Source organism: Lathyrus oleraceus, chromosome 5 (genome assembly GCF_024323335.1).
Source record: "Lathyrus oleraceus cultivar Zhongwan6 chromosome 5, CAAS_Psat_ZW6_1.0, whole genome shotgun sequence".
Lineage (NCBI taxonomy): Eukaryota > Viridiplantae > Streptophyta > Magnoliopsida > Fabales > Fabaceae > Lathyrus > Lathyrus oleraceus.
In genome coordinates, this window is record NC_066583.1 from 255,560,397 (window position 1) to 255,577,820 (window position 17,424).

A 17,424-nucleotide genomic window follows, 5' to 3' on the forward strand; every position below is an offset into this window, starting at 1 on the left:
AAAATCACAATAAACCCAAAAATATGCCCAGATAAAAATTGTTTTCAAAACCTAATAAGTGGGAAAATGATAAAAGGTTATGTGAACAAAGAGAAACAATTTCTATTTAAAGTTAAGGGCGTGTTCAATTTGAGAAAACATTTTCAAATGTTTAGTTTGTGTTTTAATTACAGAACTGCCACCTTGTTTTCACTTTTTCTTGTTATCACATATTTTTACATGGAAAAAAATAACTTTTGACTGAAGTTGATCGCTTTACTGGTACTCTCAATCCACAGTATTCCTCTTGGGAGCAACAAGGCCAATTCTTGTGTTTGGTTCAATCCACTCTTTTGAGCCCGATCTTGCCAAGAATAATTGAATAAGTAAATTTGTGGAAGCTTTGAAAAAGCTATAACATACTTGCTGATAAGAATCAGCAACTTAAGAAAGTAAGGGATAGGAACTGTATTGATATCCGTTATTTAACAGAGGCTAAATTTCCCTTCTACAATCTGTGAAGTTTCTGACAAAAGATGAGAAACAAAGCTATGGTATGGAGCCTGGCTCCTTGCAAGATGGCAGTAAAAGGATGAAACAACAGAAGATAAACTTAGAGAGAATTATTAGAGATATATGTGTTAGCTTAGTGAAAAGCCTCTAACTAACTGTGCTGAGTCAGTACAGTTAGGATTTACTATAAGTAATCAGTTTCAACAGTATTGTAACTAACTTTCAATATACAAAGTTCACATTTTCACAGTTCAGTTTCTCTCTCTCTTTCTCTTCTTCTTCTCTGTTTCTTTGTACTTCTTGGGTTTCTATTATGGTATCGAGAGCTTAACCGATCCTCAACCATGGCTTCCGAAACAAACTCCACAAACGCGACGAAGAACACGGTGAACGAATCTTCGTCTGTTTCAACCTTCAACTCGAAAAATATCTTCAAAACCTTCACACAACAAGTCACGCTCAAACTCGATGAAAACAACTTCCGATCATGGAAACAGCAAATCAAGGGAATCATTCGCACACATAAACTTCATCGGTTTCTCGTAAATCCAGATCTGCCACCGCAATACCTAACCGACGCCGATTGCACGAATGATGTAGAAAATCCTGCGTTCGTCACGAGGGAGCAGCAAGATTCGCTCCTCTTCACCTGGCTTCTCACAACGCTATCGGATTCCGTGTTGCCTCGCGTCGCTCGATGCATGCATTCGCATCAGATCTGGGATGAAATCCACAAATATGTGTTTGCTCACACCAATGGGAAATAGCATCAGTTACAATCAGAACTGAAATCTATCACCAAAGGTGATAAATCAATTTCTGCTTATCTTGTGAGGATTCTACGTATTGTTGATATTTTGTAGTCGATTGATGATCCAATCTCGCATCGCGATCAACTTGAAGCTATTCTTGATGGATTACCAGAAGAATTCAATGTCCTAGCATCAATCATTCGGTATCGTCCAAGCTTATGTCCTATAATTGAAGCTGAATCCATGCTTCTTGATCATGAAGCAAAATTGGACAAATCCAAGAAGACTGTACTGACTGAACCTCTTTCCATCAGTGCTGCACAAGCTTCACCTCACAATTCCCAATCTGCATCTCAGGTACCACCTTCTGACTCCTACGAATTCTACTTGTGGTTTTAAATACCTATTGACTTGTGTTGATGCTCATTCTAAATATACATGGGTTTTTCCTATCAAACTCAAATCTGATGTTTTAATCACCTTCACACACTTTATCACAGCTACTGAAGTTCAGTTTTCTACTAAAATAAAGGCAGTACAAACTGATGGTGGGGGAGAGTTTCAAGCTCTCATATCTTTGTTTCATCAAAAAGGGATCCAACATAGGTTAGCCTGTCCTCACACACATCACCAGAATGGTTCTGTGGAGAGAAAGCACAGGCATGTTGTTGAAACAGGCTTAACACTTTTGGCTCAAGCCAATCTTCCCTTGAAGTTTTGGGACCATGCATGCCTCACTGCTGCCTACTTAATAAACAGAATGCTAACTCCTCTTTTAGGCATGCAGTCTCCCTACTATGTGCTTTATCATACTTTACCTAACTATAAATTCCTCAAAGCCTTTGGGTGTGCTTGTTATCCACACCTTAGGCCTTATTCTCCTCACAAATTTAACTTTCATTCCCAAGAGTGTATCTTCTTGGGATATTCCTCAAGTCACAAAGGCTACAAATGTCTTGCCTCCAATGGAAGAATTTACATCTCTAGAGATGTAATTTTTCATGAGTCCAAATTTCCCTATCCATCTCTTTTCCCAACTCAATCCTCACCTTCTCCTACCAATACTGTTCTTCCTTGTCCTTTTCCCATGGTTCCTAACCTTTCTACTCCATCATCTGTCCCTCCTTCTATATCCTCATCCAGCCAATCACCTCATGCCTCTTCATCAGGCTCATCCTCCACTGCCTCTTCCTCAGGCACATCTTCAGACATGTCTGCTTCTTCTGCATCTCCCCCTGATAGTCACAATTCTGCTTCACCTGGTTCTGCACAGTCTGAACCTGAGTCAGCTTCATCTAGTTCTGCATCCCAGTCTGAACCTGAGCCTCTTCCTCATCTACAACACCACCTGCTACACCCTTACCCTTTCTTCATCCTCAAAACGCTCATCCTATGGCTACTAGAAGCAAATGTGGGATTGTTCAACCAAGGTTGCATCGCACTCTGCTTATCACTGAACTAGAACCATCATCCTATAAATTGGCCATGAAAGATCCCAAGTGGTTAGCAGGTATGAATGATGAATATTTTGCATTAATGAGAAATCAAACCTGGACTCTCACTCATTTACCACCTCAAAGACATGCCATTGGCTGTAAATGGGTGTTTCGGATTAAGCAAAATCCTGATGGAAGTGTGAATAAGTACAAAGCCAGGTTGGTGGTCAACGACTTTCACCAACAACATGGCTTTGACTTTACAGAAACTTTCTCCCCTGTAGTGAAGCCAGTCACAGTCAGGGAAATTCTAACTATTGCAATTTCTAAAGGCTGGCACATCACTCAACTTGATGTGAACAATGCCTTCCTAAATGGCATTCTAGAAGAAGAGGTATATATGCAGCAGCCTCCTGTTTTTGAAAGTGCTTACTCCACCGTGGTGTGCAAATTGAACAAGGCCCAGTATGGCCTTAAGCAGACACTTAGGGCCTGGTTTGAGAGACTAACTATGGCACTCAAAGGTTTTGGGTTTGTGTCAAGCAAGTGTGACCCCTCCCTCTTCACTCTTGTCACTCCCACATACACAACTTACATGCTTGTATATGTTGATGATATTATCATCACTGGTAATTCCTCCACTCAAATTCAACAACTCATCACAAAACTTCACTCAGTTTGCTTTAAAGCAGCTTGGCAGTCTTGAGTACTTCTTGGGCATTGAAGTATCTCAATTAAAAGACGGCTCACTTTTCTTATCCCAAACCAAATACATCAAATATTTTTTGTCTAGAGCTAACATGTCTGATGATAAAGGAGTCCCTACTCCTACGATCTCAAGCCTGAAGCTCTCAAAACATAGCACTGACTTGATGTCTGAACCTTCATTTTATAGGTCCATAGTGGGTGCACTTCAATATGCCACCATCACATGACCAGAAATTTGCTATGTTGTAAACAAAGCATGTCAGTTTCTCTCTCAACCTCTTGAGAGTCACTGGGTTGCTGTCAAAAGAATTCCTAGGTACCTCAAAGGTACCCTCCATCATGGTTTACTCTTACAACCTGCCACTACTCAGGTTCCTATTTCAATTAAAGGATTTGCTGATGCAGACTGGGGTGCTGATCCTGATGACTGGAAATCCACATCTGGCTCATGCATTTTTCTGGGTCCAAACCTTGTTTCTTAGTGGTCCATAAAGCAAACTCTTGTAGCTAGATCCAGTACTGAGGCTGAATATAGAAGCCTTGCTAATTCAGCCTCTAAAGTGCTTTGGATACAATCCCTTCTAGCAGAACTTCATGTGCCATTTACTACTCTTGTGCTGTTCTGTGATAATCTCAGTACAGTTGCATTGTCTCACAATCCTGTGCTCCATGCAAAAACCAAGCACATGGAACTTGACATATTTTTCTTCGAAAGAAAGTTCTCAGCAAGACATTGATGGTTCAGCATGCTCCTGCCTTTGATCAATATGATGATCTTCTCACAAAACCCCTGTCTCCCCTACGATTTCTGCAGCTTAAAGACAAGCTTCAAGTTCAGGATAAGTCCTCTCTTGTTTAGAGATGACCCTCCTTTTGACGGGAAGCTATTAGAGATATATGTGTTAGCTTAGTGTAAAGCCTCTAACTAACTGTACTGAGTCAGCACAGTTAGGATTTACTGTAAGTAATCAGTTTCAACAGTATTGTACTAACTTTCAATATACAAAGTTCACATTTTCACAGTTCAGTTTCTCTCTCTCTTTCTCTTCTTCTTCTTCTCTGTTTCTCTGTACTTCTTTGGTATCTATTAAGAATAGTCTCCCTACTCAGCTCCAAAGCTCCCTCCATCACTTGGAAATTCTCCATACCCCTTTGTGGTTACTCCCCTCCCCTAATTAATCATTCCCTCTCCTTACGTACCTAATTCCAAAATCTCCTCCCTCAATCCCCTTGGATCACGTGCCCATTCTGTTATGCGTGCTCCACCTCTCTTCTTTTCCCTGACTTAGCGGCCACCTCTCTCCTTTCTTGTACTGTCTGTTTACTCATGTGAGCCTTAGGCCCAATAATTACCTTCTTCTCTCCCTCTCCCCTTTTCTCTTATACACTTGTATGTTGGATCCATCAATGGGACTATACTTGCACTCAAACAAAAGCTAAAGGTTTTCAACTCCGCATTGAGCTTTGCAATACCAGGAAAGGCTCACATTCAATCTCAATATCTTTCCTGCATTAAGGCATTGATTGAATCCTTTCAGCATTGGTGATCCAGTTCACATCTAGAGCATTTGGGTTGCTTTGAGCCTTAGAGATTAGGACCTACAACTTTTTATAATTAATCAATACGCCGTGAATTGAGTGATTTTTTAAAGTTGTGGGCTTTAATCACAATTATCCTGTTATTCGGGATTAATAACTATAGTTCAAACAAATGGATATAGTTTGAAAGTCAATTTCAGAGTCCACGGCTTCCAAGAAATCTGAGCAGTGTATAAAGTAGTTCAATGCATCAAGTAGTTGTTTGCGTGTTGAAGGCCTCCATGAAAATAGAGGCAGTGGCGAATTTCTAATCACATAAATATGTGAAGGGAAAAGCGTATTTGCTTGCATTTAAGTAAAAAATCATCTTTTGCATGTGAAGAAAGCAATAATGATATGAATGCATAATATTGTTCACTAGTTGTCATACTGTGATGCAGCATGTAACTTAAAGCAACTAGCAGAAGATTCTATTGAGAGAGCAATCCCAAGCAAAAACCCGAGATAAAACTTTGGTGCTATAAATACTAAAAATATAGAATGTAGTTCAAGAGGGAAATGTCTATAATTATAGGAGAGGGGAAAATACTACACAGAATAAGGAAAGATAAAAACTAGCACTTCACATAGGAATAAAATTAGTAGTTGGTCCTAGTATGAAACAGAAAATGTTTTACAGTAGAACCCTCAAATTAGTTTATAAATTACCATAGCCATTTTCCTTGCATGAGTGCCTCCCTCAAGATCACAGCAGCAGGTTCTCTCTTAACCCGTTTTTCACTTAATGAGGCTCTGGTTGTATTAAGGCACGCCTGAGGAGTAAAACTGATTAGACAACAATATTGAAATTCTTGTAGCGGAAAAAATAACTCCATAAACTAAGTGTTGTTTGGATTTTTTTTATATCACATTATTTGTCATTTTAGAATGCCCTGAAAGCATTTATTACTTTTTTCAATGTTGCCCTTATGTATTAAAATTTAAAACAATTAAAGTGAGACATGGATAAATGGGAGTAGTTGCAAACTTGCGACGATAGGGTGGATTGATCATGAATGAAAGTACAAGGATATTCAGGATATTCAGAAATATAAAAACAAGGAAAACAAAAGAACAAAAATAACAAGTAGGCTGCCCAGATTCTCTGCAACCCAGAAATGGAAACTTCCTTCAAAAATTAGAAGGAGAGGAGAGCACCTTAGAAATCAATAACAACACTACCCAATTCAAATATGAGTTTTGTTTCAAGGTATAATAAATTCATAACCCTAATAATTATATTTCTGAGAAAACAATTTCCAAGAATATTACTCGCAGGTATAATCTATAAAGCACTGACTTCGACACGACACAGGAACACGACACGACACAGGAACACGACACGACACGGACACTTGGACACCGATAATGTCAAAACATAGGACACCAACACCGTTATTTATAAGAGAGTATTTCAGCTCTATTTATCCATATATGATAAAAAAATTAAAAATAGTTTAATCAAAATTAATGTCTTTAATTCTTTATTAATAACATTGCTTAAAGACACGTTTAACAATTTTAAATTTGTGTGAGATTTGCCTAAAATATGTATAAAAGTGTGTTTGAAGCAAAGAAAAAACAAATTGTTTGAAACACATGTCTGAATTGTCTTGACATATGTGTTATGAGTGTCATTCGGGTGTCAACCATTGATTCGAAGAGTGTTGAAACAAAGAAAAAAATCATTTTTAGTGAACACTTGTCTGACTATTCCGACACTTCTTTAACTGTTCCAACACGTGTCGTACAGGTGTCACACAAGTATCGGACACCGACGCATGTCGGACACCGCAACTCGCCAACTCCTAGAAGTGTCTGTACTTCAGGATAACTCATGGGTTTGGTAAGTAACGAGGTGAGAGTGGAAAGTTATAGTTGGTCGAATTACAAAATAATTTTTGAGAAAACAATTTCTAAGAATATTCTTCTCATTATAACTCATGGGTTTGGTAAGTAATGATGTGAGAGTGGGAAGTTATAGGCGGTCAAATTACAAAATATATCTTTATTCCCATTGGAATGTAAGATTCTCACCATTTAATACGATAATACGAAGTGAGGAAAGGATGGGTAAATAATATTCCTAATCAATAATACTCAAAAATATTTTTTAAAACCTTGATTCAAACACTGGAATGTTACATTCCCTACCTCACTTTCCAAGGAATAAATTATATGCCTTGAAACAAACACACTCTAAGCCTAAGGATAAAGAGAAGCCCAAAGTTAAGTGGGCATCCTGCTTCAAACAAATATACAAGAGCTCTGAGAAAAATTATACAATACCGTAACATTTTCTGTGCTTTTATTGAAACCTTTAAAGACAAAGCATGAGAAACTGCTTCATAGTATACCAGCTGACCCATATTCATCACCAAACAAAAACGATGAAAGTAAAAGGAAGCATAACGAAAACTGTGGAGATTCTTATGCAACTAACTAACTAATATCAAAATTAATCAACATGATTGCAGAAAAAAAAATATATATTATCAAAAACTGAGCACAGAAACTTGAATATTAAGTCTAGGAGTTGGTGGTTGAGTTTCTAGTAACTACCCTATAAAATAGAACTGCTGCAAGTTCCACTAAGCCACATTGCGAGCTACTCAAAGTTCCAAGTTTATCATCCTTATTTCCATCACCCCTGGGTAGAATGATCATTAGGATCGTCATAAACTACCAAAAAGATTCATCAGTAAAATTATAAAATGGATAAAATTAGAAGCACTCACCGTGGTATTGAAATACTAGACACGCTACCCTGATCAAGATCCTTATAAATCACATCCAAAAGTTGTTCTACCAATAAATACCTATCAGCAGCCCCTCTCATTAAATTTAATTGTGTCCTTGCATAGAACATCAGTGAATCCTGCAACAGATATATTGATAGAGAAATTTGAAAAATGTAATAAAAGTTATAAGTTTATTTGTTATAAATACATCCATGAAAAGACCTTAAGCACGCGATCATGTGTTGTCAGCCAACAGTGAAACAGAAACTGCTGCATAGCATTATGAATCTCTAACAACTGAAAGCCCAAATTTGGACCATCATTTAACAAATATGTATTGATACACTCAACAAGTTTGCGTGATATCTTTCCTTCTTCCCTGAAGAAAGTAACAAAACAAAAGTCATGCTATACTCTAGCAGATCATGATAAAAAAAGAAAAACATTGAATCACCCTAAGGAATACCTGATGAATGAGCAGATCCTGACAAACCCCTTAACAATGTCTCCTCTTAGATTAACAGGGTAGTCTCCAGGAGGGTAATCCAAAAGCGAATGAAGAGTTAAAATATTGCGGAAGACCTCTTCTTTGGAAGTACAGTTACTAATATTTTTCCCATCCAAGCTTGCTTCAACTTTCTCAATGTACAGCATCACCAGGCCTAGTTATAAAGAATTTGATTAGAAGAATAAAACAGGAACATTAAAACAGACGGTCGCGGTGGGAAGTCACAGCGATACGCTTCATGTTTGCAAAAACTTACTGCAGTAAATGCGCTTCCGCATCTGAAAACTGTAATCCCTTACTGCCAACAGATGTCGAAGGATAATCCCATACTCTGACTGAAAGCTTGGAACATTGCTCAGTACATCCCAAACATGATTAAAAAGGGGTTTAACCACAGATGACAAAGGCAGAATTTGGCCTAAAATAAAAAGGAAACAGGTAATCAAGATGAGGGGAAATTAACAACATAAACTTCATAAGATAAATTTCAAATATTTTATAGTAGAATATGAAGTTTCAAAGTGATAAAGAATTCATTATTCTCACAACTGTAATAGAAAATGCATGCTAACCTCACCGAGTGCCACGACAGTGGCAGAGGTAATTCAAAAAAAGGAATTGTTTCTAAAGATGTATTTATCATTTCTTCAAAAAAAAATATCATGGAAGAAATAACCATTGATAGTGGATATTTAAGCCAATATATTATATGAAATAACCATTGCATGTGGTTATTTTTCATTCTGTGTAACTATTTAGTAGTTCCATTTGAAATTTTCCCAAAAATTCATGGGCAATTTGAGAGTAGAATATGTATTGTTCAATGATATTGTTGTCACCAATAATTCTATATGCGTTCAATTTTGTTGTTTTCATATATGGGTGAATCACTTTGTCCTTGCACATTATGTATTGAGTATTGTAAACTACTAAAGAGGGAATATAAGAGAGAGATCTCCTCCAAGGGTTTCCCCTTCTACAATAGAGACAATGCTCTATTCACTAAAGTTTACTCAATGGTTCCCTCTATCCATATATCCTTCCATTTATACATGTTATTTCCCTAACTATCCAACTAACTACTGTAATGTCTCTTAACTACTTTAACTAATCTAATTACAGTTTATTATATATTCTAACAAAAAGGAAAATAAATACACTTTTAAGCACTAACGTGACCAATCAGTCATGTAATGTTACTAACAAGATAATCAAACTTTTATGAGAACAGTGATATTCAAATGAATGAAACAAAAAACATACCCGTGTGTTTAACTGCTCTAAAAGCCATTAAAATACCGTTCACATATTATATGATAACCAGAGTAAACACAAATCTTTTCTTGCATCTTTGAATGTTCATATAGCATTGAGTTTGAGGGACTAGGTACACTCTTTGAAATGTGTTGACAATGTCAACTAAGGGCAGTTCGAGATCTTTCTCTTTGCGATAAGTGATGCCTTAAAGTTGTGGCTAACTTTGAAGTCCTATAATCGTTAATTGTTCTTCTCTGATTGTCACCCATCTATTGGGTGCACTTTAGTTATAGAATTTAGCCTCATATGCTATTACTTGTTTCTGATCAAAAGGAAAGAAGAGATAGACATATTACTAACTAGAGTACCTCAAACTCACCTGAATACTTAGCATCTTCTGCTCGTTGCACAATAAGTCTAAGAGTCTTTGCATATATCATTTTCGGATTTCTCCGCTTACTTGAGGATATTTCCGATGATGCAGATTGAATAAGCAAAGAAACAAGAAAAGGCCATGTTTCAGCTGCCACCAAAAACAATTTAAAATAGTTGAATTAAGCATGGCTAAACTTGACACCATGGCTACATAAATATATATTCTTGCATCCAACAATGCATGTAAACTTGATTTTAAATATGATCTTACCGTGAGGAATTTCATCTGGCCTAAGCTTTGATGTACTCAGTCCAATAAAATTGCAGAAGTTATACGACTTTTCTCCTTCTAACCAACTATTTAACAACTTGATCCCCTCCTGGTAAGTTGCAAGACAGTACAACTAATTAGAATCAAACACTCAACCTCAGAGCATGCTGACACACACACAGAAAATCCAATGATGAATAAAGTTTATCCAACTCAATCATAAGTTCATAACACATCTTTATATAGCAAAAACAAGAAATAGTGAATGAACAGTGATATCTCTTTGGCAAACAGGCTAAAGGTTATTCTTAAATCCATTAAGTTCAGCTATTAGAATCAAATCAAAACTTTGGCCAACCTTTAACGTATTTAGCTTATTAAGATTAAGATTCCTGGTTTGGAATTTTGCAATTACTCTAACGGTAGAAACATGCAAGTGAAAATGTTTTTGAAGAATAACAATCATTACTACTTAATTAAATGATACATTTACAATAATCCCGTTTAAAATTACAGTAACTAATAGATGAACAGCTTCTTTGTCCAAATCAAAATTCATGCAATAGAAGCTTCATGAACAGAATAACGGAATTCGAAACTAAATTGAACGCGGTATGCATGAAATTGAAATGAATAGTGAAGGTGTACTCGCAGTGATCGAGTAGATGAAGATAAACAGTGAGTTTTGAAAGGGATTGAATTTTACTTCGCGAGCTTTGACTTTATCGGAGGAGAGTTTCTCTACAATCTCTCGGACGTCTCTGGAACTGACTTTCGCCATTGTTACAGCGGTATCAGCAGTTACACATTGAATGTACGGAATAGAGATGGCAGTAGGGGTTTCAGAGTGAATATTCTAGAGGTTAGGGTTTGGGCCGTTAAGATATCTGGCGGGAAAACGAAGTGAGTTAGAGTCCGGAAAACCTGGGTTACTTAATACTGATGCGGAAGAGTAATAACAAAAGAGAAAATGAGTTATGAGCAGTTGCTACCCAACCTCAGCTTTGGTAATGACACACCTACGATTAAACCTGACACACCTACGAAAAGTAATTTATATTTTTAAAATCACTTTATTTATTTTTCAAATTTATAGATTTAAGCGGGTTTTTAAAAATTCAGAAGTTATATTAAAAAATTTAAAATAACTATCAGAAATTTTAAAAACAGTACATTTTTATACTGTAAAACTAAAAAAAATTAGAATTTTATACTGGAAATTTTAGAATTATCAGTATTAAGGTTTATTATTATACTTGGTTTATTGAAATTTAAAATTTTCGATAGTTATAAATATTTATTTTTTTTATAAATTTTACAAAATTTGTATAGATATAAAATTTATTTTCATACAAATAATACTATTGAAAATTTTATTTTAATTAAAAAAATTCTATAAATTTTATATAAATAATACTATCGGAAATTTCACTTTAGTTCAAAAAATAATCATAAGTTTCATATAAATAACATTATCAGAAATTTCACTTTAATTAAAATTTATTTTCATTCAAAATTATTTGAAACGTATCAAAAATTGTAAAAAAAATTATATATCAAAAATTTAAAATACATTATCAAAAAATTTATACATACCAAAAACCTTATTTTTACCCTAATAAAAATTTCAAATATAAATTGCATTCAAATCTCAGTAAAGGACAGTTTTGATAATATAAAAGTACGAAGGATGACAGATTTAATTTGAAGACTTTTAAATTAAATGCTCTTAACACTTCACATATTTTCGTAATTCTAAAATTGTATTTGGACGAAATTGAATGAAATTTCACGGATATATTTTATTGTCTGTATGTTTTATTAAAGTATTTATAGTATTGTAATTAAAATAATAAATCTAAATAATAATATAAATATTTTGTATTAGTTGTGTTTTTACTTTTTAAATAATAAAACAAATTATATTGTAATATTATTTGATTGTTAAAAATATAAGTTAATAAATAAGAAAAATAGGCCATATGTATAATATATGTCACATTTCTCAATAAAAAATAAATAAGATAGAAAAAATATGAAGTTTCAAATAAAATAAAGTACGATAAATAAATAACAACCTACTTTATGTGTATATAAGATAAGTTGATTAGTAAAAAATCTATATGTATGTATTTTTATTATTAATAATTCAATAAAATATACATATAAAGCAAATAAAAAGTATAAAATAGAAACAAACCATAAAAGCAAATAAAACATGTAATAATACCATAAATAAATATAAGTAAAAAAATATAAACAAACAATAAAAATAAAAAATAAAATATATAATAATATAATAATCAATGACATAATTATATCCACAAAAGCAAAAGAAAAAAAAACATACGTAAAAAAATAGTAGAAAAATAAAACAAAATGAAAGAATTGTCCTATTTTAAATCCTAGAAATAAAATGTAATAAATTAATAAAATAGAAAAATCAAACATCATAATTATTTCATCCATGACATGGATATATCTGAAAAAACAAAAGCAAAAGACAAAAGACAAATATATATATAAGTAAAAAATAGTAAAAAATAATAATAAATAAATAAATAAAATGGAAGAATTATCATAATTAAATGCTAGAAATAAAATATAATAAATTATTAAAATAGAAAAATTGAACAATATAATTCTATATTCTTTCATCCGTGAAATGATTATATATGCAAAAACAAAAATAAAAGAAAAATATAACATAAGTAAAAAAAAATGAAAGAAGTAATTAAATACTAGAAATGAAATAATATGCAATTGGAATTTTTTAGTAGTCACTCTTAATTTTCTAAATTTTCAAATCTTATTATCAAATACTTTGGGCATCTTTGCTTCAATATTATTTGAATATCTTTTCCTACCTGATTTATCATTATTATTAAAATAAAGTATTACTAAAATCAATATATAGAATTAGACTTTAAGATAATTTTGCCATAGAAAGTTTCTTCAAAAGTTGTTAATGTAGCGTGATCATTACTATTATAATAAATAAATAATAATACATAAGATTCTGTACAATAAATACCTCAATTTTACGTGTAATTTCTCCATTCATTACATAGTGATACATGTAAAAGTAAAATAAGAAGAAATGTGAAATAAATAAAAAATATTGAACAATAAATACCTCAATTCTATGGGTAATTTTTCTATTCATCCCATATTGATACCTGTAAAAGTAAAATAAGAAGAAAATTGTGAATAATTAAAAACTATAAATAGAAAATTAGACAAACTAATTGAAAAATATCTTGATTCTATCATAATTCTTCCATCTATTAGAACGTGCAAATAAGAAAAGAGAAAAGAAAAAATGAGAAAGAACATGGGTCATTGAGTGTTTCTATATGTCAACCATTATGAGGCATATTAGTTTAGGAATCAAAATTAATAAATAAATAAAAGTAGCATACCAATAGAAGAAACAACAATGTCTATGAACTGATCATTAATCACATACAATTCTTTTGAAGGTGCTTATTTTTTTGCTAGTAATGAAGCAGTGGGCTATTTAAGTAACCGTAAATGTTTAAAATGGTATGAGTCTTTTACTTAACTAAGTAATTGAAAATGTGAGATTTGATATTTAATTTAATATTATTATTATTATTCCAACACTAAAATGTGGCCACTAATAAATGGCGGTTAGTGCAAGGATCTTTTGATTAATTGGGTTGAATAACCTGTATGCATCAATTTTATGAAATCCTATCAGAATCATAAGTTCACTCTTGTCATAAAGCTTCCTTCTTCTAGCACGAGGAACATGTTTGTAACAAATAGAGTTAAACACCTTCTGATGACTCACTAATGGTTGTTTGTCACTCCAAACTTCTTCAGGAACCTTGTTCTTCAGCTTCTTGGTAGGGCATCTGTTCAGAATATAAACAGCAGTGGAAACAGCTTCACCCCATAAGGATTTTGGAAAATTGTTCTGCTTTAACATGCATCTCGACATGTCCAATATGGTCATGTTTCTTCTTTCTGTTATTCCATTATGTTGAGGCGTGTAATGAGTAGTTACCTTATTATCAATAACGAGTTATGCATGTAATTCTTCAAACATCTTCGATGTATATTCGCCACTTTCATTTGTTCGCAGAACCTTGATCTTCTTCTCACTTTGGTTTTTGACAAGCATCTTGAATCTCTTAAAGATTTCAAAACTTTGTCCTTTTGCTCGATCACATAGATCCACAGCTTTTGACTCAACTTATTGACAAACGAAACAAAATACTTGTTTCCACCAATAGTATGCTCTTCAAAAGGGCCACACACATTTGAATGTACAACTTAGAGTATGCAGGAGGATCTCATTGGCATGGTCGAAATGAAAGACTTTCTAGATTGCTTTATGACTAGACAACTTTCACAAATTTTGTCGGGTATCTCAAGACTTGGTAATACCAATTACCATATCCTAAGTAATCATTTGATTGAGTGATCGAAAGTTCAAATGTTCAAACCTCAAATGCCACAACCAACTATGCTTGTGGTCGACAACAGTTTTTAGACATTGCACTTCAGTCGAACTGATTATGGTCTTGAATGTCTTATTCTTTAAAAAAAGGGATTTCAAAACCAAATTATTTTGAGTGTCGAATAGTTCCAATGATCCATCTTTCATAATCACTGAGAAACTCTTTTCGACCAATTGTCCAACACTTAGCAAATTGCACTTTATTTCAGGTACGTAAAGTACATCTTTGATCATAGATTTTCCTTCATTTCTCCTTTGAATAACTATGTCGTAAGTACCTTTTGCTTCCAACGAGCTATGTTAGACGATAGGCCTAGATCTATAGGGGGTGAATAGATCCCAAGTTAAAAATTTATTCGAAAATTTGATTTAAAAAAATTTATGCCGCGGAAGCAAATTCCAAATATTTCTCGGATCCAAAATCGTCTAACCGGACCTACTATTGAAATGTTTGAATACGCGTAAGAGTACTAATGGTATGATAATAATCCACAAGTTGATTTATCAACACTTCAAGCACTAAATTGAATAGTATACTATAGTAATAATCTATCTCAAATTATTACTACACATGAAAAACTAGTTAAAACAATTTTTTGAACACTTTGCGTGCAATCAACAAAGTTTGGATATTAGTATAGTGTTTGTAGTTCTTAGAAATCCAATCACTACCAAATGGTATGTGACTACTACAACAACACAAATTTATCAAGAATTCAAAAGTTATTAGCCAAACAATATTGATCAAGAGATCAAAGTAATCAATAATAAATAAGAGAGAGAGAGAGAGAGAGAGAGAGAGAGAGAGAGTATGCAAGGATTTGTTTAGGCAGTTCCCCAATCGACCTCGTTATAGGTACGTTTTCCCTAAATTCGAATTCAAATTGAGATATTAATATAATAAATCTTACTTTGCAAATGTATGAGTACAAGAGATGAGAAATCAAATCCATCTTGGTTTAGAAGCTTTTTCTTTCTCCTTTACAGGCATTATCACAACTTCTTCCTCTTGGTTCTTGGTTTCTTTGATTTCTAAATCGACCTCTAACAACCCATCTTCCTCTGCACTGTTTTCTCCTGGTTCTTCAGTTGAATTACCACTTCTGGTCACTACAGCGATAACATTATTATGCTCACGCGGATTTATCATTGTACCACTTGGCAAGGTACCTGGAGCTTGAGAATTTGAGGCTAACTGTTGTGCTATCTGATCCATCTGAACTTCGAGATTTTTTATTGAGGCAATGGTGTTCCTTTGATTGTTTCTAGTATCATCTTATAACTGAATATTTTGAGTGGCTAATTTTTCAATGGCAATCTCCCAGTCTGCCTTTTTAGGAGCTTATTGTTGCTTTTGTTGTTGATATTGGGTCTGATATTGTCTTGACCCTGTTACGAAACATTCCCTCTCTGATATTTCCAGGAGAAGTTAGGATGATTCTTCCAACCTGGGTTGTAAGTGTTGGAGTATGGATTATTCTGCTTCAAGAACTTTATCTCTTCAATTTGCCGAGGAGTTACAAAGTAATACACCATGTGGTGAGGTCCATTACAGATTTCACAAGTGATGGCTTGAGCCGGTTGAACTTGAGCTACCTGTTGAGTACCTATATTCATAGCCTTTAATTTCTTTTCCACTTCGGCAGCGATTGTGTCTTCTATACGAATTTTATTAGCTTCCAATTTCATATCAATGACTTCTTCGGCTTGCTTGTACACCTATCGTATAATTCCAGATGCTAATTGGTAGCTATCGCTTCAATAATCCTTTTAATACCGGTGGCTGTTGAGAAATTTGTTGAGCCATCGGCTGCTGTATCAATAAACTGTTTTGTCTTTATTTTCAGCTCGTTAATAAACATCTGCATTTGTTCAGTCTGATCCATATTACGAGTTGGGTAAGCTACTAAGACCCATTTGAATCTTTTGTAGTCATCTCCCAAAGACTCATTGTTCTTCTGTTTGAAGTTCAATATTTCATACCTTTTTCTTAGGAATACTAATGCTGAAAAATACTCATTTAAGAACGCATTTCCCATCTCTTCCCATGATGTAATACTGCCGGCTGGGAGAGAGTAAAACCACTCTTCCGCATCTTCAGCTAAAGTGAACGGGAACATTCTTAATTTTTTTGCTTCATCAGTATGACCATCAATTTTCAAAGTAGTACTCATGGTCAAAAATCTTTGTAAGTGCTTGTTGGAATCTTCATTAACCTTTTCGGTGAAAGATTTTCTTTCAAGTTGATTGATTGTGATAGGATGAAGTCGGAAATTTATCATATTCACCGGTTGGTTGACAATGATTAGTCTACCACCCGATGCATTTGCACCTCCATAGTCACCTAGGAGTCTTTCCGAAGGTGGAGGAGGTGGAACTTGAGGAATTTCGACCATAGTTTCTTTTTCTGAATCTGAGTGATCAGAGGGAACTTCTTCCTTGCAATTCAATCTCGCATTTCTACGTCTCTGGTGAAGGGTTCTCTCGATTTCTACGTCAAAAAGAAATTCAGCTGATGGCTCTCCTTGCATACACAAATTAGTAAATTAAATTATATAAATGGCAGAAAAATAATTTTATTGCAGAGCAACAAAATTTTAATTGAACTAAAATTAAACTCTATATTTTGGCAGTCCACGGCAGCGTCGCCAAAAACTTGATCGGAAAAATAACAAGTATATTATTTTGCTTGTTATAGTAATAAAGGGGAAAATTCCCGAATGTCGACCTCAATTAAACAAAACTATTGTTGGGGGTTTCAGATTCATATTTATAAAAATAAAGGTAAAAGAAATTAATACTGTAAAATAAGGGTTT

General features: G+C 34.0%; 2 protein-coding genes across 3 annotated transcripts in view; both read right to left on the bottom strand.

The window, feature by feature from the left end:
* The window catches only part of LOC127083627 (serine/threonine-protein kinase ATM), an 85,164-nt gene extending 74,039 nt beyond the window's left edge, over positions 1 to 11,125 (bottom strand). For both annotated transcript variants that reach the window (XM_051023946.1, XM_051023945.1), the window contains exons 1-9: positions 10,825 to 11,125; positions 10,119 to 10,227; positions 9,852 to 9,995; positions 8,472 to 8,633; positions 8,174 to 8,369; positions 7,930 to 8,086; positions 7,705 to 7,844; positions 7,529 to 7,616; positions 5,636 to 5,739 (exon numbers count right to left, since the gene is read on the bottom strand). In XM_051023946.1, coding sequence (XP_050879903.1) covers positions 5,636 to 5,739; positions 7,529 to 7,616; positions 7,705 to 7,844; positions 7,930 to 8,086; positions 8,174 to 8,369; positions 8,472 to 8,633; positions 9,852 to 9,995; positions 10,119 to 10,227; positions 10,825 to 10,899 — 1,175 coding nt within the window. In that variant the 5' untranslated portion in view covers positions 10,900 to 11,125. The remainder of the gene's footprint in view (positions 1 to 5,635; positions 5,740 to 7,528; positions 7,617 to 7,704; positions 7,845 to 7,929; positions 8,087 to 8,173; positions 8,370 to 8,471; positions 8,634 to 9,851; positions 9,996 to 10,118; positions 10,228 to 10,824) is intronic.
* Positions 11,126 to 12,904: 1,779 nt separating this feature from the next.
* Positions 12,905 to 17,138, bottom strand: LOC127080061 (uncharacterized). The gene is made up of 5 exons (XM_051020393.1): positions 16,824 to 17,138; positions 16,204 to 16,326; positions 13,811 to 14,151; positions 13,255 to 13,297; positions 12,905 to 12,985 (listed from the first exon to the last, which is right to left on the bottom strand). Exons 1-5 carry the CDS (start codon positions 17,136 to 17,138, stop codon positions 12,905 to 12,907), a joined length of 903 nt encoding a protein of 300 aa, XP_050876350.1.
* Between the last annotated feature and the right edge of the window lie 286 nt (positions 17,139 to 17,424).